At 31.3% G+C, this 23,696-nt stretch overlaps 2 protein-coding genes and 1 long non-coding RNA gene across 3 annotated transcripts in view; all 3 read right to left on the reverse strand.

Annotated features, from left to right (window-relative positions):
• Nucleotides 1-3,100: 3,100 nt before the first annotated feature.
• On the reverse strand, nucleotides 3,101-3,765 carry LOC121216995 (uncharacterized). Its single transcript, XR_005913195.1, has 2 exons — nucleotides 3,639-3,765; nucleotides 3,101-3,351 (listed from the first exon to the last, which is right to left on the reverse strand). It is a non-coding gene; the product is annotated as an uncharacterized lncRNA (long non-coding RNA).
• Nucleotides 3,766-21,570: 17,805 nt separating this feature from the next.
• LOC107902198 (flavonol sulfotransferase-like) overlaps nucleotides 21,571-23,696 on the reverse strand; it is a 29,655-nt gene continuing 27,529 nt past the window's right edge. The window contains exon 2 of the mRNA XM_041092525.1: nucleotides 21,571-21,885. The gene's annotated coding sequence lies outside the window, so the exon portion shown is untranslated. The remainder of the gene's footprint in view (nucleotides 21,886-23,696) is intronic.
• On the reverse strand, nucleotides 21,731-22,711 carry LOC107902197 (flavonol sulfotransferase-like). Its single transcript, XM_016828419.2, has one exon. It carries the CDS (start codon nucleotides 22,709-22,711, stop codon nucleotides 21,731-21,733), a length of 981 nt encoding a protein of 326 aa, XP_016683908.2.

The raw sequence follows: 23,696 nt of genomic DNA on the forward strand, positions 1-23,696 counted from the left end.
TTAAAGCACTTAAATAAGTAATAATAATAATGAGCATGTAAATGAATGAACACCAAATGAAACTACAGTAATAAATAAAACTATAGAATATGTATATGTATATATATATATGTACGTATCCTAGAATTATAAAATATAAAGAATATGCGTATGGGTACATAAGAATATGTATGTATATAAAAACTTTATGAAAATGTAAAAAAAATATATAGGTATGTGTATATATTTATAAAAATATGTATATAGATATATAGATACAAAATAAAAATAAGTATATACATATATATGATAAAATTTGAAGTTTTAAAGATATAAACGAGCAAATAATAGCAATAATAATTAATGATAACAGTATAACATCAAATTTATTATTTAATAAGAAAACAAACAAAATACAAAAGGACTAAATTAAAACTTTAAACGAACTTCGGAATTTAAATATGAAATAAACAAAAGGAATAATGCAGGACCAAAGTGGAACACGCTTAAAGCATGAGGGACCTGTGGGGAAATATTTCCCAATCCTGAAACGCTGTGTTTCAACCAGGAGCAGCACTTGGTCTAAGGACCAAATCGGAATAGAAGCAAAATCCACAGGCTGAAATCAGAAAAAAAAACAAAAGACCACATTGAAGCAAACCGCAAAAGCGGAGGGACCTATTGCAAAATAGCCCATTTTATGAAAAACACGCGGATCCCCCTGGAGCGGGTCGGATCTCGCGCGGGTCATGGGGGCTTAAACGGCGCCGTTTCAAGCTTATTATAAATATAAAAAAAATCCCAAAAAATTTAAGTTTCGCCTTTCTTTTAAAAAAAAAAACAGAGAGCAAAGGTCTCTCTCTCAGGTCTCTATCGAGCCATGGCTATCGGCTTCAGCGCCACCGTCGTAGCGCCACCGTGGATGGTGGCCGGCGCTGCGCAAAAGAAGCCTTTCAGCCTCGATTCATAGCACACACGAAAACCAGGCCCTCCTAGCCCGAAAAAGATGAAAAAGGAGGGGTCTTTCGCACCCCTTTCCGTCCGATTCCAACACCGAAGATGGTCTCCGGTGACGGGCTTACGGGACAGGTAAGTTTCCCTTTCTATTTTCTTTTTCGTTTTGTTTTTAATTTTAAAAGAATAGTAAAAAAATTAATAATAAAAAAAGTAAAAGAAAACATGTAAATTAGCTATTTTTAAAATAAATTCATATTAGCTGAATATTCACATATATTTTTCCTCCTCCTCCACTCCATTCTACATCTTTGATATATACATAATGCCACTATTTACTTGTATACTCATAACAGGCTGTTCACTTGATGTCATAGTCACTAAATTAATTATATCTTGAGATACAGAACTCCGAATTGAGATCCGGTAATTTTATCTGAAACTAGAATCACATATCTTCCTACCATAAAATTTTTATAACACCCTCCTTTCCTTTCTCTACAATATTTCCCATCACTTCCTCTTATTTCCCTTCACTAACATATCAAGAACATAGAATCTTATATAATAAAACTCTACTTTAACATCAATTTCATACTTATTCAATAATATCAAACTAAAAAATATATTGAAATCTTGATGTTCTTACCTTATCCTATTGATTTCAATCTTTAACTTGATTTTGCAACTAATTCACTAACACTTAACATTCCATTTAAACTTCCTAACACAATACTTTATTGCACACATAAACTTTTGTACACTTTACAATTTAGTCCTTATTATAAAATATTTAATGTAATTTGAAATTTTCCCACACATTCACTTTTTATATCGTCACACTTCATTTGTATTCTCTTTTAAACTTTCAAATTCACATAACCTATTTTGTTTACTTTACAATTTATTCTCGTTGATATTGATATTGATATTGATATAGATATTGATCTTCACGAAGACCCCAACAAATCTCTTTAGGGAGAGTAGATATCATCTCTTTTAAAGATTTTTGAAGTACATCTCTATTTTGTTTCTCAAGATGGGATTCCATGAGGGACAGGCTAATGGGTGCAAATACGATATTACAAGGATGGCTTTGTAAATAGGCTGCCACTCTTCTTTTTCTTTTATAAGGAGGCAGTGGATGGATTCTGCAATGATATTTTTTAATATATAAAGAAATACTAAAATGAAAATATAAAGAAAAAGAAAAACATCATTATCTCAATTATTTCCCCAATCAACAAAAAAGAAATTGAAAGGTGTGCACGCTGTCGCATTCTTCTCCGTTGATTCTCCCTACTTAACACGCATTTGTAACGGATTTGGGTTTGTCACCCAAATATATTAATTAAAAAAAATTAAACACCGAAATAGGTTGTCAGATAGATTAATTATCGAAATGGCATTTTTTTAATCGCGCCTATCTGACAGGCGCGAATCAATTTTATTTGATTTTTTATTTATTTAACAATTTTTATGGATTTATTAAAATGTTGATTAAATTTGTTGTTATATAATTTTATAGGTTGTTTGAAATAAACTATCTAAACATAAAAACATACGAATTAAAAAAATAGAAATAGATACATACCCGAGTAGTTTATTTCAAACAACCTATAAAATTATATAACAACAAATTTAATCAACATTTTAATCCTATCTGACAGGCGCGACCCTTTTTACCCGTATTTTGACCCGTTGACACCCTTTTTTACCCGTATTTTGACCCGTTGACAATATTTTTACCTGTATATATATTTAAATATTTTTAATAAAAATAAAAAAATAATATTTTATTTAAACAAAAAAATTGATTCACGCCTGTCAGATAGGTGCGATTAAAATTTTTTTAATATAAAAAATTGATTAGAGCCTATCAGATAGGCGCGATTAAATTTTTTTAATATAAAAAAGTTATTTGAGCCTGTCAAATAAGAGCGATTAAAAAAAACATACCATTTCGGTAATTAATCTATCTGACAACCTATTTCGGTATTTAATTTTTTAAATATATTTGGGTAAAAATCCCGCAAGTCGACCCATCCATTCACGTGCACACCCGATGCGTCACCTTCCACTCAGATAGTAGGCCATAGTAATACCTGTAATAGGCCCAATTTGCCCGGGCCCAAAAGCACGAACACAAATAAACCAAAAACCAAAAAAAACCAATAGCAGTCTTTCTTTTTTTAATGTCCAGTATTACAAATCCCAAATACCAACAATAAACCCATTACAAGCCCGAATCAGCCAAACCTAAACAGACCCTAAACCTGAATCAACTAATAGACCCCAAACCCAATTTTCTAAACCCGAATCTCTCAGGCCCAGACCTTGCGCGTGCATCACCATCATGCGCGTGCATCTTCTTCACATGGATTTGCCTCTGTCTGTTGTTCCAGGCTGGCCGAATACCTGCAAATACAGACGAAAGCAAGCAGCAACGAATAACAGATGGGATTTGAGGGAATTTCATTTTATTTATTTTGTTTTATTTTTTCTGTAAATCTGGCTATAAAAGAGCCATTGGAATACTGTAAAATTTTACGCATACACAGATATTGAATAAAAAAATATTCAAAAAAAAGCATATTCGAAAAGGTGATTCGCCATTTTTTTCTGCATTTCTTTACTGTTTTGTTTTATTTTTTATACGAAGAAGAGAAATATAGAAAAAGAAGAGAGAAGAGTGAGGAACATACCTGGTGACCGGCCTTGTGCTCTCTCCGTCGCAATTGGAGTCGTGCATGGGGTTCGGAAGGCCACTGTCGATTGATGTTGAAGCGGCGCATGGGGGAGGGCCTCTCTGCCTTAGGCTTTCTTTCAAAATAAAAGAGGGCTGCTGATACTTTAGGTTTTTTTGGGTTTTAAGCAACATAAGACGACGTCGTTTGACGCCAATGCTATGGTTTCAAAATGGGGTCGTTAAAGGCCTGCAACCCGCTCGAAGACCTGACCCGGGGAAGGATCCGCGCATCCGGCCTTTCAGGTCTTTTTGCGCTCCAAGTCCTCCTTGTTTGCGTTTGATTTCAAACTAGTTTATGTTCCTTCTTTAAATTGGATTGCGTAAGTTCCTGCGAATTTCATTCCGGTCCTTATGCAACGCAGCGTTTTGGGGACATGATATTTCTTGTTTCAGTCCCCCATGTTATTCGAGCATTGCACATTGGCCCCTACTTTGTTTATTTATGTTTTTTTCTGATTAATTTCGTTTTAGTTGCAATTTAATCCTTTTTGTGTTGTATGTTTCTTTTTAATTAGTTTAATATTTTCATTATTATTATTATTATTATTATTATTATTATTATTAGTTTTTTTACTTAATCTTATTACATAGAACCTTTTATTTTATTATACGATATTATTTTATGTTTTTATTACTTATTTTCACAAATATTTTATCATATACATTTTATATTATCTTAGTATAACTTATATATATATATTTTTAAAATTCATATATGTATATATACACATTTAGCTTCAAAATTTTTCATAATAATATCTCATGTTTATCCATATATATATTTATATATAATATTGAATTATTTTTAGTATACAGATGTATATAAATGATATGCTATTAATTTCAAATTGTAAATTTTACTTATTTTTATGCACAAATATTCTATACCTTTTAAATTTGCTATTCTATTTTACTTATTTTAATTTTTACATATATTATGACTATATATGCTATTATTTACATTAAGATTTTTTTACTTATGTAAATCAAAGTATATATATACTAATTTTTAAGATTTATTCATTTTTTCTTACAATTCTTTCGTTAAAATTCATTCAAACATTTTATTTGTTTTTTAGTTCTATTATCAAATCGTTTAAAATCTTCATATTAATTACTTTTTTTTGTATAATCTTGTGTATATTTTTAAATCCTAAATTTATTTATTCTCATTTTTATTTTATAAGTTACATTTTATCTTCCTTTTAAACTAATAATTTTTGAATGTTGATGTTGATATTGGCATAATGCATGATTAAAACTATTGTTATTGTATTTATTGATTTATTGTTCATCACTCATTAGTATATATTTACTATTCAAATTTTGCATGATTCATTGTTCGTTTAATCACTGCGTTTTTTTTACCGTGTTTCAATAGAAGCATTAGAATCATCTTATTTCGCAATTTGTCAAAATACCTGCTATTTATGATTCTCGAGAGAATTGTGCCCTAACTTACTGGGCTTCAATTTTTTCTGATGAATTTAGATAGCCAAATATCTCTTTCGTAATAAAACCTTATGATTTCTAAATAAAGCTTTTCGGGATTTCAAAATGTTGGATCCTAACTTTCTGGATATGACATTTTGTTATCTCGAGTTAAGGATTTTAAAATAAAGACAATATTCGATGTTTAGGAATGTCAAGAAATTGAACCCTAACTTACTGGATTCTGATTTCTCGATTGACCCAAATAATCAGATATCCTTCTCAAAATGCATAGGTTTTAAAAGTCAAAAGATAAACTTAATTTTGAGGATTCGAAATGTTGCACTCTAACTTACTGAATGCGACATTTTATTTCTTTGAAATAAGTGAGCCTTATCATCTCATTCATTTTATTCAAGATAAAAGAATCATATTTTAAAATCTTTTCAAAATTTCGACATTAAGACATTAAACAATCAATTCGGTACCAATTTTGGGCGTCACGAGGGTGCTTACCCTTCCTCGTGCGTAACCGACTCCCGAACCTATTTTCTCAAAATTCGCAGACCTAAAATTATTTTCAAGGTGATCCAATCACACCACAATGAAAGATTGGTGGCGACTCCCACTCCATTTTTAAAATCGATTCCCATTTTTTTAGAAAATAAAAAATGGTTTCGACAATACCCATTTCCAAAATTATTTACGAAAACTAAAAAAAAAGTGCTGATGGACATACTTCAAATTGATTTTTTAATAAATGTCATTTTTAAAATATTACAATAATAGACTAATTTTTTAAAAAAATTTACGAGAATAAGTCTATATAAAGACCCAAAGTAATAGCATTGCTTTTTTTAGTTATTTGGTGTCACCAATTAATGTGAAAAATAAAACTTACAGAACAAATTTTTATATAGAGTCATGAATAGGCTTGCAGCTTATTCCTAGACAACGTGGGATTCCATCCTCTTTTAACTAACAATATAAGACTAAAGGCTACACGATATTTTATATTTTTTTACAAAATAATTTCTATTTTTTTATATTTTTTTAACATTTTCTCATATTATAAAATTATCTTTTGAGATCTTTAATCTTGTTGCATTTTAGAATTGTTTGGTACTCAGATAGTATTTTTTGTAATTTTAAAAAATTGATATCTCTATTTTTTAAATTTTTTTAGATTAAAAAATTAATGAGTATAGTTAAATAAAATATATATATTTAAAATTTTTTTATCACTTAATTATAAAATGTTATAAAATAGTCATTTAATTATGTTTTTTTGAATCATCTGTTTATGAAAAGTTACAAAATTGTCATTCAATTATTCAAATTTGTCTTCTTCTTTTTTGTTGTTGTTGCTACATATCTCAAAATTCAAGATAATTGAGCGGCCAAAAAATAATACTAATAGCTGAGTGATCATTTTGTAAGTTTTTATAATTCAGTAGTAAAAAATCATAGTTAAGTGACTACTAATGTAATATAATCTAGATATAAAAATATGAAAAATAATTATTATATTTTATGTATAACTTCTAAATTGAAATAATGGAAAATTATTTTTTTAAAAATAGAATTGCATTAATATTAACTTCGAACATTTAAAAATGAATAGAAGATTATTGCATGTATAAGTTTTATATGTGCAAATTGTATTTCTTTTTCTTTTTTTATCATGGTCGTTTTGTATATGCTAACAATTCTAAAATGCAACAGGATTAAAAACCTCAAAAGGTAATTTTATAATACGAGAAAAATTTAAAAAAATAAAAAAATAGAAATTGTTTTGTAAAAAGATATAAAATATAGTGTAGCATTAAGTTGTTAGTTAAAAGAGGAAAAAGTTCCACACTATCTAGGAATAAGCTATAAACTTATTCATGAATCTATATAAACATATATCTTACATCCCACATTGTTTAAGAAAATAAGGTAAATGAGACTTTGGGTCTACATAAAGATATGTTTTGTAAGTTTTATTTCCACATTAATTGGTGGCATACAAAAAAATAGTGTTGCCACTTTGGGTCTTTATATAGACATATTCTCATAAATTTTCAAAATATTGCATCAACGTCAGCGGATTTTTGCCTGACACGAGGAAAAACATGTCCTTGTCAATGCGCTTTTGGATTTTCAATCCATACCTATAATTATTTTTAGAAGCAACCCATTTCCATAAATAATTTCAGAAATGGGCCTTTATTGGTACTACGCCTCAGATAGCACTGCCCAACTTCATTTGAAGCCCTTGCGAATATAAGAGTTTATTTTTTTATATTACAATATAAAGATGAGTAAAATTTGATTCGATCAAAAAAATCGATAAAAAATTAAATTTTGATTTAAATAATTTGAGTTATTTGGATTAACTCGAATAAAAAAAATCAAAATTTTCAGTTTAACTCAAATATGAAATACACAATTCGAGTTATTACGTCATTTTGATAAATGTTTATCTTTTTTAAAGTTAAAAGTCAAAACTATTATATTGTTCATATAGTTAAATAATATTGTGGCTTTTTTACCTGGGTAATATAAAATAAATAATTAAATACCATAATGGTATGCCAATACAATTATTTACTAAAGTGGTATGTTTTCTACAGTGTTAGGGGTGGAGAGCATGGAAAATATGGCAACATGTTTTTTTTGACTTAATCATCAAAACATCATTACAACATGATATGAGATAAAAAATATATATTTTAACGGTGGAAGGTGTGAGAGATGCGGCACTAATATTCAAGTTATGAAAAAACTTAGTAAAAAAAGATCATATACCATCATTTAATACAAAATAAATTTATGAGGAGCCGTAACGTGGTAGGTGGGGTAGAGGGAGAGAGATGAGCGACGCTTACTGACCATTGTCCACTTGTGGCAGAAATGACTAATCGTTCACGAGTTGGGGAAAGAGAAAAAAATTTGGGAAAGGAAACGAATCGAGCTTGGATTTAGGATATGTTCTTAGGGCTGTAAATGAATCGAGCTTGAACGAATGAATCTCTATTTATGTTCGTTTCTTTATTTTTAAGCTTGTTTGTGTTCAGTTTGTATTCGTTAAGAATTTCAAAATGCTTGTTCGTGTTCGTTTATTTAAAATTATGTGTATTTATATTCGTTTGTTTAAGTTAAACGAACATATTCATGAATATATAATGAACATATTCGCAAACAATATTCATGAATATTAGCAAACAAACAAACAATAAATAAACATAAATATAATTTCACAATCATTAGCACAGCACAATTTAATTGCTGAAATTTTTATCTACCTTTTACTTTAACTCCAATTTAATCCTAACTAAACCTATGTATTTTTCTTTCTCAATTCATACCTTTTTGCTACTCAATTTCTTGCTAATTTTTATCATATTTTCATAATTTCAAATTTATTTCAATTTAATCCCTAAAACTCAAAATTATAGTTTAGTTTACAATTCAATCCTTTATTCAATTCCAATCAAAATTTCTATCAAATAAACCCTCAATTCCATCATTTATTCAACATAAACCCTACTAAAAAATCTATTAACTTTCAAAATTTCAACTTAAATTCAACAAAACTTTGTTCTAAGATTTCTAAAACATCTAAATTAAAAGAAAAGGACTTGATTGACTTACCTTTAAAGCTTTAAAACCTTAAACCCTAGTTTTTCCTTTCTTTCTTTCTCCCATATTTCTTCTCTGTTTCGTCCCTTGCCTATTCTGTTTCTGTCTTTTCTTTTGCTTTGTTTTTTTATTTCTTTACTTTATATTTAATTTATTAATAATCATTTAATTATAACACAAGTGTATATACATACTTTGCTACATTTGTACAACTTTATCATCCTACATTTGGCACCATTTTACTTATTTATTTTATATTTAATTAATTAATATTTATAAATATCTTTATACTTAAATTTTAAGTAATTATATATTTATTTTACAAGTGTATAAATATATGCATGACACATGTATAATTTTTACACCTTACATTTATCTTTTCTTAATTTATTCCATAATATAACAATAATAATAATTACAACAACAATTTAATATAATAATTTAATTAGTAAATATCTTTTACTTAAAATTTTATCATATCCATACAATTGGCATATTTTGATTTATTTAATAATATAATATCATTATAATTTAATTATCATAAATTAATATAATATAAATTATAATTCAATATCATTAATTATATAATTAAAAAAAATAAAATCTTAGATTTTATTCCCTTTATGCCGCCTCAACTTTGCTAAATGGCTTAATTGCCATTTTAGCCCTTTTTACTTTCTATAATTATATTTTCACTCTTTATTCAATTCGATCCCTTTTTGTAATTATTCTTAATTAGACTAAATTCACCTAATTAATACCTAATTAAGCACTCAACTAAACTCATAATTACTTCTAATAATTATTTATGACTCACTTTAGTAAGACGGAGGCCCGATAATGTACTTTTTTGGTGCCCACGGATTTTAGGTCGTTACTATATCTTTGTATATTAACTATGCGCCTTTAGTTCTTACTAGTTAAATATTAATTATGCTTACGACTTACTAAGCTTTATAAAGCTTACTGTGTATTTGTATTTGTGTACCTTTGTTTTATAGATCTTGAAGTAGTTACGAGCTCGGGGATCGTCAGTAAAGTCTATCACACTATCGACCAACTACGGTATTTTATAAGCTGAAATCTCTTTTGAAATTATGGCATGTATAGGTTGGTTGGGAAATAACTTATTTTAGAAAATGTATGTATTAAAGCCATGCGAAAATGGCTTAAGCATTTTGTATCTATGTTAGGTTCTGGTTGAGTTATGGCTTGATTATATTTTGATCATCATTTAATCTTTTATGGATAGTACTTATAAGGTAAGGTATATATATGGTCATGGTAGTGTCTGAATTATGAATTTTTGACACTTAAGTATGTGGTGTGAGTATATTTGATATATGTATTAAGGTATATATATGTAACAGCCCGGTCTAAACCCTAGTCGGACAGTGGTTTCGGGACCACAAATCCGAATTAGAAAAATATTTTAATATTATTTTCCATGTCTATTATGTGTGAATTTGCTTGCGTGAAATTTTCGTATTTTAATTTTATCGTTTAAGTGTCTGATTAAATGAAAGGATTTAATCACATAAAATGAAAATTTAAGGGTTAAATTCAATAGGGCCGAATAATAGTTGTTCTTTTAATTTAAAGGCTTTATGTGGCAAATAGACCATTATTAATTCTAGTGGGAGGTATTTGACAAGAATGACCTTAGCATATAAGTTAGAAATTATTATTATTAAAGGTTAATTGGTAAATGAATTATAATGTATGTAAGACCCAATTTTCGCCCGGGCCCAGGCAATTAGAATAAAAACCCAACAAACCAAAAACTTTTACAAGCCCAAACTAAACATAACCCTAGCCCACAAACTTAAAAATTTTTCAACCAAAAGAAAGAAAAAAACCCTAGCCGCATGCCTCCCGCGCCTCTGCCGCTCCTCCTGCTACCAGCCACCACCGCCGTTGGCCTATCACAGCCTCTGCCATGCCTCTGACACCTGCAGAGAGCAATAAACACACAACAACAAAAACACCAAGCAGAAAAGGACAAAAAAATAGAAGCAAACAGTCTTAATATTGGCTATAAAAGCCAAAATGATTTCATTGTACTTTTTTTTACGCACGATAATAAATCAAAAAACAGAATAGAAAGATTGTTTTTATTTTATTTCCAGATCTACGATTTTTTTTTCTTCTCTTTATTTTCTTTCTATTTTAAAAAAAGAATATATATACGTACATCGAATATGTAAAAAAAATACCTTTTGAAATTTTCGGCCACCGTCTACGGCGATCGGCGCGGCGGCGAGCGGTCGAAATTCAGCCGGAGTTTGGAGAGGGCAAGAGAGGTTGAGAGAGTGTTTTAGTTTTTTTTAAAGAATGTGAGGAGAATGAAATCTTAAAAAAAATTTGGCTTTTATAAACCCCCTTAAACGACGTCATTTAGGGTTGGCTTCAATAGCCCCAAAACGGCGTCGTTTTGAGCTTTAACCCACGCGACCTGACCCGCTCCAGGGGGATCCGCGTGTTTTCATTCAATGGTATATTTATGCCCTTGGCCCTTTCGAATTCTTGTTATTTTTAATTTAGTCCTTTTGCTTATTTATTTATTTTATAAATTTGACCCCAAAATTTACGGCGCATTTCAATCTAGTCCTTGGTCCACTGACGCTTTGAAAAATAGACACGTGTCTGAATTTGGGTCTTATTACGCATTCGGTGCTTGACCTTTGTGCGTCTTGTTTTTAGTCCTATTTATTATTTTATTATGATTTTTACCCTTTTATTTCATTTTTGTCCCGATTTAGTCACAAATTTGTTAGATTTCACTTTTATTTTTGTAATTAATTAATTAATTTAATTATTTTAAACTTTATATTATTTATTCTAAATTGTTCTATTATTATTTATTTTAAGTTTTATATATATTATGCATTTTAAACTATGTTAATCTATAATTCATTTTAAATTTATATATGTATATTATTTATGTTAAACTACATATGTATATTATTTATTTGGAATTGTTTTTATGCACATCATTCATTATCATTTTTAAAAAATAAAATTTGTTTTCATATTATTCATTTAAGATTCCTTTTGACATATTATTTATTTTAAACTTTTTACATATTATTTTAAATTGTTTTATATGTTATTTAATTTTAAATTGCTTTGAATATTATTCCTTTTAATTTGTTTTACATATTATTTGCTTTAAATTGTTTTATGCTATCACTCCAAATTGTTCTATATATTATTTTGTTTCGTTTTCCTTGATTGTTAATATTGATATTAAAGTGACATGCTTCATGTGATTATTGCTGTCATGTACTGTAATTCGTTTATTCGTGTTTTCATATTATTGTCATTCATTAGCGTAATATTTTATTCATATATCAATTTTAATATTACATTTTTACCCAAATCTGTAAAAAGAAAATTTTGAAAACAAGGCAATATTTTGCGTTTGGAAATTCGAGAAAACGTGCCCTAACGTGCTGGGTTTCGATTTCTCGTTTAACCTAAATAGCAAAGTATCCTTTTAAATTATGACTTTTGAATAAGTAAAATTTCGTGTTTAGATTCGAGAAGGTCGTACCCTAACTTACGGGGTTTCGATTTTCCCAATAAATCTAAATACACGAATCTTTTCAAACTTAAGTTTTTAAATGATCTCAGGAAATTAAGAAAAGATTGTTACTAACTTACTGGGCATGATCCTTTTTAAAACCCCGAGATAGCTAAATATCTTTTCAACAAGTAAATTTTTCGGCATGTATCCTCGTATCGGGAATTCGATACGTTGTGTCCTAATGTATTGGATATGACATGTTGTTTTCTCGATATGAAGATTTCTCTAAAAAATAATAATGGCAATATTTTGCTTTTGGAAATTCGAGAAAGTGTGCCCTAACGTGCTGGGTTTCAATTTCTCGTTCGACCAAATAGCCAAATATCCTCTTGAATTTAAACCCATATTATTCCAAATTTTTTAGGATCGTATTTTTAAAACTCTCTAAAGTTTTCAATCTTCGACATTAAGACACTAATTAATCAACTAGGTACCAATTTTGGGCGTACCGAGGGTGCTAATCCTTCCTCGTGCGTAACCGACTCCCGAACCCGTTTTTCTGAATTTCGTGGACCAAAATCGTTGTTTTAATAAAATCAAATCGTTTATTAAAAACAACTACTTTTCGAGGTGAACCGATCACACCTCATCAAAAAGGATTGGTGGTGACTCCCATATTCGTTTTCATTTTCAAAATCCAAGTCGACCCCGTTTTCTCCAAAAAATGGTGTCAACAGCTTGGCGACTCCGCTGGGGAGGTAAAAAGAGAGTCAAGCCACGTGTTGATTATTTTTTGTCTTTTTGTCAAAAATCGAAAGTTTGGTTTAAATATACGATCATTTCATTGTATTTCATTCGTTTTTACCATTATGGTTTATAATTGCTATGTTAGTATAAGTTTTGGTATCTTTCTCCACATTGCATTGCATGACCATTGGTCACATCCTTTTAAGTGGGAGTGAGAAACTAGTCCTTCGTGAAGTTTTCACCTCCGTGCAGGATAGTGGATCGCTTTCGGGATACATCCGTACCTATGTCTTCGTGAGATTTTCATCTCCGTGCAACCATAGGGAAATGTATTCCCCTGAACTGAACTCGGTCCGTATGAGCCTATAATGGGTAAGGATTGAGGAATCTGCTGGTTCAGGTACCCTTACTTTAGAACCAAACCGCATGTAGAAGACCTTAGGAGCCCACCCTAGGTAGAGACACTTCAAACCTTTAGTGGTTACCCGAATAGGTACTCTATTTTTCTTGTTTGCTTTTGCTTTGTACTAACCCGTTTCATTGTGTTTTGGTTATGATTGCGTTGCATTTTCATCATAAAAAAGAGGTGTTGATTCATGCTCAGTCGCTAAATAGAGAGCTTGTCATAAGAAAATGAGTTTCTTGATAAAGTGGATGACAATACGGTTGTCTGAATATGGTCCAAGAAAACGTGATAAGAGAATGATGATAGTTTAATGGAGGACTACACGACTATTGCTCCGTTGTCTGAGGATTCAAGATGACAAAGATTATTCGAGAGCCGCTGAACTTTCTTAAAGAGAAGCCAACGAGCATCACGAGGATGAGTGAGCAACGAGTCGAGGCCCGGATCAAGCAAAAAGGAGATAAAAGAGACGCCCTTTTCAAGAGTTCGTGAGATTTATCTTAAACACTCGAATGAAGAAGAAGAACGAATGTATCCACCTATGAGGGCAAAACCGTATATATATCCACTTTATGTAAAGATATTTTTTTCTAGTAAAGTTGTTCTAATAATTGAACCAAAAATCAATGTCTCTTTTCGCATTCATGCATCAACATTACATTTCATTGCATACAATAAATTTCCTAAAATCCAAAAGCACGTGAGTTCAGAACTCTAGTACAAAGCTTGATGGATGATAAAGAATTGGAATTCTTTGAAGATACAAATGGTTCGGAAGGAAAGATGTTTGTACCTTTGAAGAAAAAACTGAATAACAAACAAAAACAAAAGAACCATCAAGAATTTGTTTCTACATCCCTAGAGGCGTTCTGAACAATGAGACTATGGAGGAGATTCTTGTAATTTTTTAGGACCATTTCAGAGTAACATTTGGAACGCTCTTATTGCTCTAAGCCTAGGAGCAATAGAAAATTCTTTTGTGAAAAATGCGCATGTCCACTATTTTTTATTTCAACGAAATGCATCTTTGTGTCTTGTTTTGGCAAACATTCTTTTGTTTCTTCAATTTCATTCATACTCATACCACACAGATAATTACCCTTTGATTCATTGGTTCTTCGAGTCTTCTTTCATTCCTATAATAGGTCTCTAGATATCAATGATATGAGCGACACTGCTATTGACTCTTAATCTCCTTTTGAGCAAGATATGTGTCCAGAGGAACCTCAAGACTTTGAAGACGACCAAGACTGTAGTTTATCTCCTGATTTGTTAAGGATGGTAGAACAGTCGAGAAATAGATCCTACCTTAAAAAATTAGTTGGAAATTGTGAGCTTAGGAGAAGAGAAAGAGGTCAAGATCAGAGCCTGTATCACCGCAGAGACAAAACGAGACGTCATTGAGTTACTCCAAGAATTCAAAGATGTTTTCACATGATCGTATCAAGATATGCCTGAGCTACTAAGACGGTGGACCCTCTTAAGGCTAAGAAGATCTTGGAAGAGGTCTATATGGGTGTCTAAGGAATACATGCTAATGGTTTTGTAATGGCCAAGCAAATCATGAGATTTGGGTACTGCTGGTCCACCATGGAAAGGGATTGCATCAGTTATACCAAGAAACGCCACAAGTGCCAAATTTACGGAGACAAAATTTATGTGCCTCCTTTTCTCTTCATGTTATGACTTTTCCATAGACTTTCTCTATGAGGGGCATGGATGTCATTGGGCCGACCTCGCCAAAAGCTTCTGGTGGTTATCAATTCATCTTTGTGGTCTTCGATTACTTCATAAAGTGGGTAGAGGTTGTTTCATATGCCAATATCACAAAGCTGACAATCAGCAAATTTCTTGAAGAATCATATGTCAATATGGAAAGCAAAAAAGGATCATATTAGACAAGGCATTGAATTTGAACAACCGCACGACATCAGAAGTTTGTAGTCTGTTCAAGATTAACACCATGTCGCCCCAAAATGAACGATTCAGTAGAGGCAAAAAAAACCAAAACAAAAAAAACAAAAGAGACAAAAAAATAAAAAAACCTCTACCGGGGCACCTCATTTCTCATTGGTATATGGAATATAGGCAGTCTTACCCATCGAAGGTGATATTTCTTCCTTTCGAATCTTGTCAGAGTTGAAGTTGGATAAAACAGAATGGATCCAAGCTCAATATGATCAGTTAAATTTGATCGAAGAGTAAGGGTTGAAAGCTATCCGTCATGGTCAAATGTACCAAAAGCAAATGATAGGAGTTCACCAAAAAAGGGTTCGCTCCAGAGAATTCCATGAGGGGGACTTGATATCGAAGAAGATCCTTCCCATACAAAAGGACTTCAGAAGAAAGTGGATGCCAAACTAGAAAGAACCTTATGTGGAAGGCCTTATCTGAAGAAGCGTCGATATTGACCAGAATGGATGGCAAGAACTTGCCTAATCTTGAGATTTCTGATTCAAGCAATAAATACTTCACTTGAAAAAAACAAACGAAAAAAAAAGAAAGAAAAATGAAAAAGAAAAAGGAAAGGCCAATGTGAAAACCCGCAAAGGGCACCTTGAGACCAAAGGGGTTTTGAATTGAAAACCTAGAAATGGGCAGTTCAAATTTCTATCAAACGTGGGGCATGTGGTAGTCTTGTCCTCTCCTAAATTAACAAGAAGGAGGGATGCTATATCGCGGGGCATCAACAAAGTTTTCTAGAACTTCTAGACAAATATCAAGTTCAGAAGGGTCTTCAAGGAGCTTGGGGCAGAGAAGCTCATGCTACGATATCTGGGGCACCTACTTCCATTTTATTCATTTTTTGTATTTTTGACAAAAAACGCCATCTTGATTAATTTATTCATATTTTTTATTCTAGCAAAATTTGCTATCTTGATTGATTCATTCATTTCGAGCTTTGCTCTCGACAAAATTTCATCTTGTCTATTTTGATAATCTTTTTCAAGCATTTTTCATTGAAATAACGATTAATGGACTGATAATATTCAAGCAGAAGGAGTTCTGCATATTACTCTGAAAGCTTCTAAATAGTACGAGGACTTGAAACATGGCTATTGTTTAGAACTAACCAACTTAAGGGTTAGAAGCATTGGAGAAAGAATAGTCTAAATTGCGACTATTTCTTTGGTTTTACTGTCAAAGATACCAGCTGAACAAGCATCAGTGATAGAACCTTGACGAACAGCGAGTAATGACAACCTAAGCATTAAAAAATGATCATTCTCGAAAAATGACATTCTGCATTCATACAAATTATCATCTCTTTGAAAGATTTTTGAAGCACATCTCAATTTTGTTTCTCAAGATGGGACTCTATGAGGGACAGGCTAATGAGTGCAAATACTATATTACAAGGATGGCTTTGTAAATAGGCTGCCACTCTTCTTTTTCTTTTGTAAGGACGCAGTGGATGGAATGATATTTTTTAATATATAAAGAAATACTAAAATGAAAATATAAAGAAAAAAAAAGAAGAACATCACTATCTCAGTTTCCCCAGTTAACAAAAATGAAATTGTGCAGTCTGCACGTTGTTGCATTCTTCTCCATTGATTCTCCAAGATGCCTCACCTTCCATTCAAGTGCACACCCGATGCCTACAACTCAGATAGAGGTGCTCATGGGTCGGGCGGCCCGGCCCGGCCCGACGGCCCGCCCGAAATATGGGAGGGTTTGGGTAAAAATATAGGCCCGAGATATGGGCTTGGGCAAAAAAGAGACCCGTTTAGAAAACGGGTCGGGCCTAGAGCAACACTTTTTCGGCCCGGGCCGGGCCGATATAATAAATATATTTATTTCTTTTAATTTTAAAATATTTTTACATACTTTTTTAAATTTTTTTAATTTTAAAATACTTTTTTTAAATTTTAAAATATTTTAAAATACTTTTTTAATTTTTTTAATTTTAAAATATTTTTTAAATATTTTATAATTTTTAAAATAAAATGGGTCGGGCCGGGCCTGGGCTTATGATTTTTTCCCGGGCCGGGCTTGGGCAAAAATTTAGGCCCATATTTCGGGCCGAGCCGGGTCCGGGCCTAGGACCTGGGCCGAAATTTTTTTATGGGCCCGGTCCAAACCCGACCCGGCCCGGCCAATGAGCACCTCTAAACTCAGATAGTAGGCCATAGTAAGATCCATTTCCAAAATTATTAACGAACCGAAAACTAAAAAAAGTGCTGATGGACATACTTCAAATTGATTTGTTAATAAATGTCATTTTTTAAAATATTATAATAATTAGTCTAATTTTTTTAAAACATGTCCTCATCGCGTTTTTGGGTTTTCAATCCATACTTGTAGTTATTTTAAAAGCAACCCATTTCCATAAATAATTTCGAAAATCGGCCTTTATTGGTACTATGCCCCAGATAGTATTGCCCAACTTCATTTGAAGCCCTTGCAAATATAAGAGTTTATTTTTTTATATTATAATATAGAGATGAGTAAAATTCGAATCGATTAAAAAATTTGATAAAATTTAAATTTTGAATTAAATAATTCGAGTTATTTGAAATATTCAGATCAGCTCGAATAAAAAATCAAAAATTTCAGTTTAACTTAAATATGAAATACACAATTCGAGTTATTACATCATTTTAATAAATGTTTATATTTTCTAAAGTTAAAAATCAAAATCATTGTTCATGTAATTAAATAATATTGTGGCTTTTTTACCTGGATAATATAAAATAAATAATTAAATATCATAATGGTATGCCAATACAATTATTTACCAAAATGAAATGTTTGCAACAGTGTTGAGGGGTGGAGAGCATGAAAAATGTGGCACCATTTTTTTTTTTGACTTATCATCAAAACATCATAATGGTGAAAGATGTGAGACAGGCTACACCAGTTATTAGGTTAAAAAAAAACCTGATAAAAAAGATCATATACGGTCATTTAATACAAAATAAATTTATGGGCAGTTGTAACTTGTAATGTGGCATGTGATTGTGAGGTGGAGAGAGAGAGATAGGCAAGGTTTTTCTTTTACATATATAATATAAAGAAATATAAAAATATCTAAAATGGTACACCACCCCGATTAATTACGAAAATGAGGTGTTTGGGGTAGTGGAGGGTGATGCATAGGCGACACTACCCTTAAATTTTAACACAAACAGCCAACAGGTAAAAAAACAAAATTTAAATGGTGCAACCTTGTTGATAGGCAACACCAAAATATTTTTCCCATACGATTACATGCGTTAAATACGGGTTTGGGTGGTGGTACTCGTAGGCGACACCAATTAACAGAGCACAAACACATTAACAGAGCACATAGTCATAGAGATAAAAAAATTAATTACGATAGAATCCAAAAATCAGACACTCAATTTTTTTAGGGCGTTACAATTTGACACACTTAAATTCAAGAAAAAATTTGAAGAGAAAATTGTAGAGAGAAAATTCCCTGAGGAGATTATTTTAGAAAATTTCAAGAGATATTTTTCTGATTTATAACCTGGCCCAAAAGTTTAGAGAAATTACAAAATTACCCCACTGGTAATATTTTGTGAATTTTTTTTATTCAAAGCAAGACTATACTCAGTAGACATGAGCTTAAGGATAGCAGAAAAGATTACTCGATCGAAGCGCTCATCCTAGATGAATCGAAAATGTACAATTTTGATTAAGCATTTATTACTTTAGATATCACAACCCAAATTTTGTTTTGGAAAATTTTTAAAACTTTGGTTTTTTCCTAAATTTATTTTCCACTGCATTTTCAAACCGTTTTTCCAACAAGGTAAACTTATTTACATAAGTTTGCAACCTTAAATGGTTTTCTTTTAACTCTTAAGTTTTTCAGAAATAGACTAAGTTTTTTTCAATTAAAAATAAACAAATGTTTTTAAAATGTCTGTTTTATAAACCCGATAGCTTACCATGTTATATATAGCGGGTTAAGGGAATACAAAAATAGGGACATAACACAAAAATTTGAGTCAAGCGGCACAGGTTTGATTGCCTACGGCGAACATGACCGGACAATCACAGAATCACGGGGTCACCCATTTTTCTTCTTTCTCAGGCTTGAAATCTCCCCTTTTGACTCCCAATTGTTCACGCTTCCCAATCCCGATTTACTATTTTTTGTACAAACAATGGTGTCACTTAACTTTCCTCCTACACCCATTAAAAATAATTTTTTAAAACACGTATATTCCCCATATTTTACCTCGTTGTTCTTCATACTGATGCTGTGGTATAGGGTGACACCACCAATAAAATATTTGTTTTTATAACCTTATAATGGCCGAATGATGGAGTCTTTAGGTGGTGTTGCCACCTTTTCAGGCACCACCTGGGGTTACTGTTCAAGCCATACCATTTTGATAAATAATTTGGTGGGCATACCATTTAAGTTATTAAATTTTTTTATTATTGGGGTAAAAAATCCCAAAATAATACAATTAAGTGTCCAATAGACCTGTCCATGGGCCAGGCCGGGCCGAAAAAATTTTCGGCCCGCCTCCTAGGCCCGGGCCCGGCCCGGCCCGAAATATGGGCCTGAAATTTTGCCCAGGCCTGGCCCGGGAAAAATATCATAAGCCCGAGCTCGGCCCGGCCCATTTTTTAATAAACATTAAAAAATTGTTATAAAAAAATAAAAAAAATTTAAAAGTATTTTAAAATTTAAAAATAAAAACAAAAATATATATATATTTATTATATTCGGGCAGGGCCGGGCAAAAAAAGTGGTGCCCGAGGCCGGCCCGTTTTTTAAACAGGCCTCATTTTTTTGCCCAAGCCCATATTTCGGGCCTATATTTTTACCCGAACCCTCTCATATTTCAGGCGGGCCGTCGGGCTGAGCTACCCGGCCCATGGACAAGTCTAGTGTCCAATTAACGGTTTATTTATAAAAATAATATAAAAAAGTAGTTACGTAAATGGATTAAGGGAAACTTATTTATGAAAATAGGTTGTTTATTTAAAAAACACATCAAACAATCATGAGCTTTTTAAAAAATATTTTTTCTGGTACCGCCACTGTGTCAAGTGGCATAGGTATGTATTTTTTAAAAAATACATGAGAAAATGCAGGTATACTAGAGAACGAAAAAAATATTTTAATGGTGTCGTTAGTGTGTCAAGCGAAATCGATATATTTAAAAAAGGTGGTTTGAAATGAAAAAAAGAAAACAAAAAAAAATAGGGTGTTTAACTATGGGGAACAACATATCTCCGACTGGTGAAGATTTGGCAGTGCAAAATGGAGATTGAAGAAAGAGTAGTTCGAAGATTTGGTAATTATTTTAGAAGATTTGAGTCGGCTACTGGGAGATCTGCACAGCAGAAGTCAATGAGAAGGAGAAAATCTCTTCTTTGGTGTCGAAATCGGTACAAAAGGCCACGATAAACACCAAAATTGGTGGCTATTGTGTATGTCAGCTAGGGTTTTCAATTAAGGAGAAGAAGAGAAAACAATAAAATAAAATAAAAAATAGAAACATTCAGCATGAAAAGAAAAATAAAGAAATTTTAATTCTATTAAAGTTGTTGAATAACAAAATAGAAGCATTAAAAGTACTCAACCCAAGATGTAATTTTTTTTAAAAACAATTAAAGTGGTGCCGTTGGCTTTCAGGGGACGCCCATTTAAAAAAAAATTTATTCCTCAATGTACTTGTATTTTCTTAGGTATTTTTCAAAACATACATACGGATAATGCCTAACATAATGGCGGAACAATTTAAAAAAAGAAAAAAACTTATAATTGTTTGATGAATGGGGAAAATGGGGTCGCGTTGTCGGTGTGTCAAGTGGCACCGACAGGGACTATTCAAAACAATACATTTTTGTAAATAATTTTTCTCTAACTTATTTTTTAATTAATTATTTTTATATTTTTTTTGTAAAAAAAACTCAATTAACAAAGGGGAAAAGATTTGGTAAATTTTTTTGCAAATTTTCTTCTTTGTATCTAATATTAATTAATTATTAATTTATTATTATATAGAAGGGATGGGTGGAGTTGTTATTAGTAGATTGTTGATTTTATTTCATAAATTGTCTGTCCTATTTGTATATTTGTTACAATATTCATATGGGGAAGACAACTTTTTATTATATGCTTAGCTTTTTATTTAAGTTATCTAATTATTGAAGTTCTATCAACGAGCTCCAAGATTCAAGAAATAGTATAATAGATTTATATAAGACTATTAATATTAATTACAAATCTCGGCCAAGATGACCTTATTTAAAAGTAATATTATTAAAAGAGATAATTACGAACTCTGATCAGGTTTAAGCAACACTGGATGCTAAATAGATTATAGATCTTCAATTAGAGACTTAAACCTGAACTGCTCAACTGTTGCAGTGTTCGTTGGTCTAAACGTTGAGCCATTTCAGTGGTCAAATAATTCTTCCAGTCTCCAACCTTCCCTTTCCGGAAGAAAATGTTATTTTCCGTCTCCATATTTCCTTTCCCTTCACGATGTCTCCCGGTTTTATTTACTTCCAAGCCACTTAAATTGTCGAAACTGCACATCTTCACAATGTTTTCAGGCACCCCTTGTTGTTGTTCCTCTGACGAGAAAGGATAACCCATAAACTCTGCTGTTTTCTTAAGATACAAAACAGTATCTTCAACCAAATCTTCGTATTTCAAGAACATTAACTTGTCTGGACGTTCCAAACTTGCTTTCCAGTACCCCAAAACATGGTCCCAATAAGGCCCATACGAACTTATACCTTCATAAAACAATTCGAACGCTTCATCAAGTTGAATGGGTTGAGTATTGCGGGAGTTGCAGTGCCGTGCAATGAAATGATACAATGAAACAAATGTATCTTTGGGGTCCCTGCAAATGTAAATAAGTTTACAACCAGAATCAATTATAGATCTGGGTAAGAAAGAATAAGGAAGATGAGTGGCTAAAAGAGGAATTCCAAGATGTCGATTAATGGAAATCTGGGCATGATCAAACTCCATGTAAGGCACAACATCATGAGGCATCTTGGAAAGTAAAGGGGTGGTGGAATCATTGTATGAAGTTCTTGTAATAGTGGCGAAAGTGAGGGATTTTAACCAGGCTGTGCCTGTTCTTGGAAAGCTACAAAGGATGATATCAGTTGGCTGAGCTTGGAATTGTTGTTGAGCCGACAATGCTCCTTGTAGAAAAGGCGGGCTGAACCAAAAACTTTGATATTGATATTGATCTTCAGGAAGACCCCAACAACTCTTTCTAGGGAGAGTAGAAATCATCTCTTTGAAAGATTTTTGAAGCACATCTCCATTTTGTTTCTCAAGATGGGATTCCATGAGGGACAGGCTAATGAGTGCAAATACTATATTACAAGGATTAATTGCTTTGTAAATAGGCTGCCACTCTTCTTTTTCTTTAATAAGGAGGCAGTGGGATGGAATGATATTTTTTAATATAAAGAAATACTAAAATGAAAATATAAAGAAAAAGAAAAAGAAAAAATCATTACCTCAATTATTTCCCCAATCAACAAAAATGAAATTGCGTAGTCTGCACGCTGTCGCCTACTTAATACGCATTTGTAAGGACTTGAAGACAGGGCAGAGCTGGTCGACCCCTCCATGCGTCACCTTCCACTTAGATAGTAGGGGCATAGCACCAGTGATGGTCAATTTCTAAAATTATTTTCCGAAATGACCCCTCCAAAAATAATTATTGTTATGGATTGAAAATTTAAAAATATGTTGATAAACGTGTTTCAAGTTAAATTTTTAATAAAGGTTATTTTTTAAAATATTACAAAAATAAATTAATTTTTTTAAAAATTTATAAGATCTAAAGTGGCAACACCGTTCTTTTAAATTTTTTGGTGCCACTAATTAATGTGAAAAATAAAACTTACAAAATAAATTTTTATATAGACCCCATGTTTTATTTCAGTTGTTTTTTTGAAGTAATATGGAATTTGAGATATATGTATATATAGACTCATGAATATATTTGCTTCTTGTTCCTAGATAATGTGAGATTCCATCATGTTTTAACTAATAATATAAGATTAAATGCTACACTATATTTTATATTTTTTTACAAAATAATTTCTATTGTTTTATATTTTGTTAACATTTTCTCATATTATAAAATTATCTCTTGAGATCTTTAATCTTGTTTCATTTTAGAATTGTTTGGCACTTAGATAATATTTTTTTGTAATTTTAAAAAATTGATATTTCTTTTTTTCTTAAATTTTTTTAGATTAAAAAATTAATGAGTATAGTAAAATAATAAAAAATTATTTAAAATTATTTTTTAGCACTTAAT

Source organism: Gossypium hirsutum, chromosome D05 (genome assembly GCF_007990345.1).
Source record: "Gossypium hirsutum isolate 1008001.06 chromosome D05, Gossypium_hirsutum_v2.1, whole genome shotgun sequence".
NCBI lineage: Eukaryota > Viridiplantae > Streptophyta > Magnoliopsida > Malvales > Malvaceae > Gossypium > Gossypium hirsutum.

What these genes read in the sequence shown, in the direction of transcription:
- LOC107902197 (XM_016828419.2), bottom strand. Translation starts at nt 22,711, where the DNA reads ATGGAATCCCATCTTGAGAAACAAAATGGAGATGTGCTTCAAAAATCT.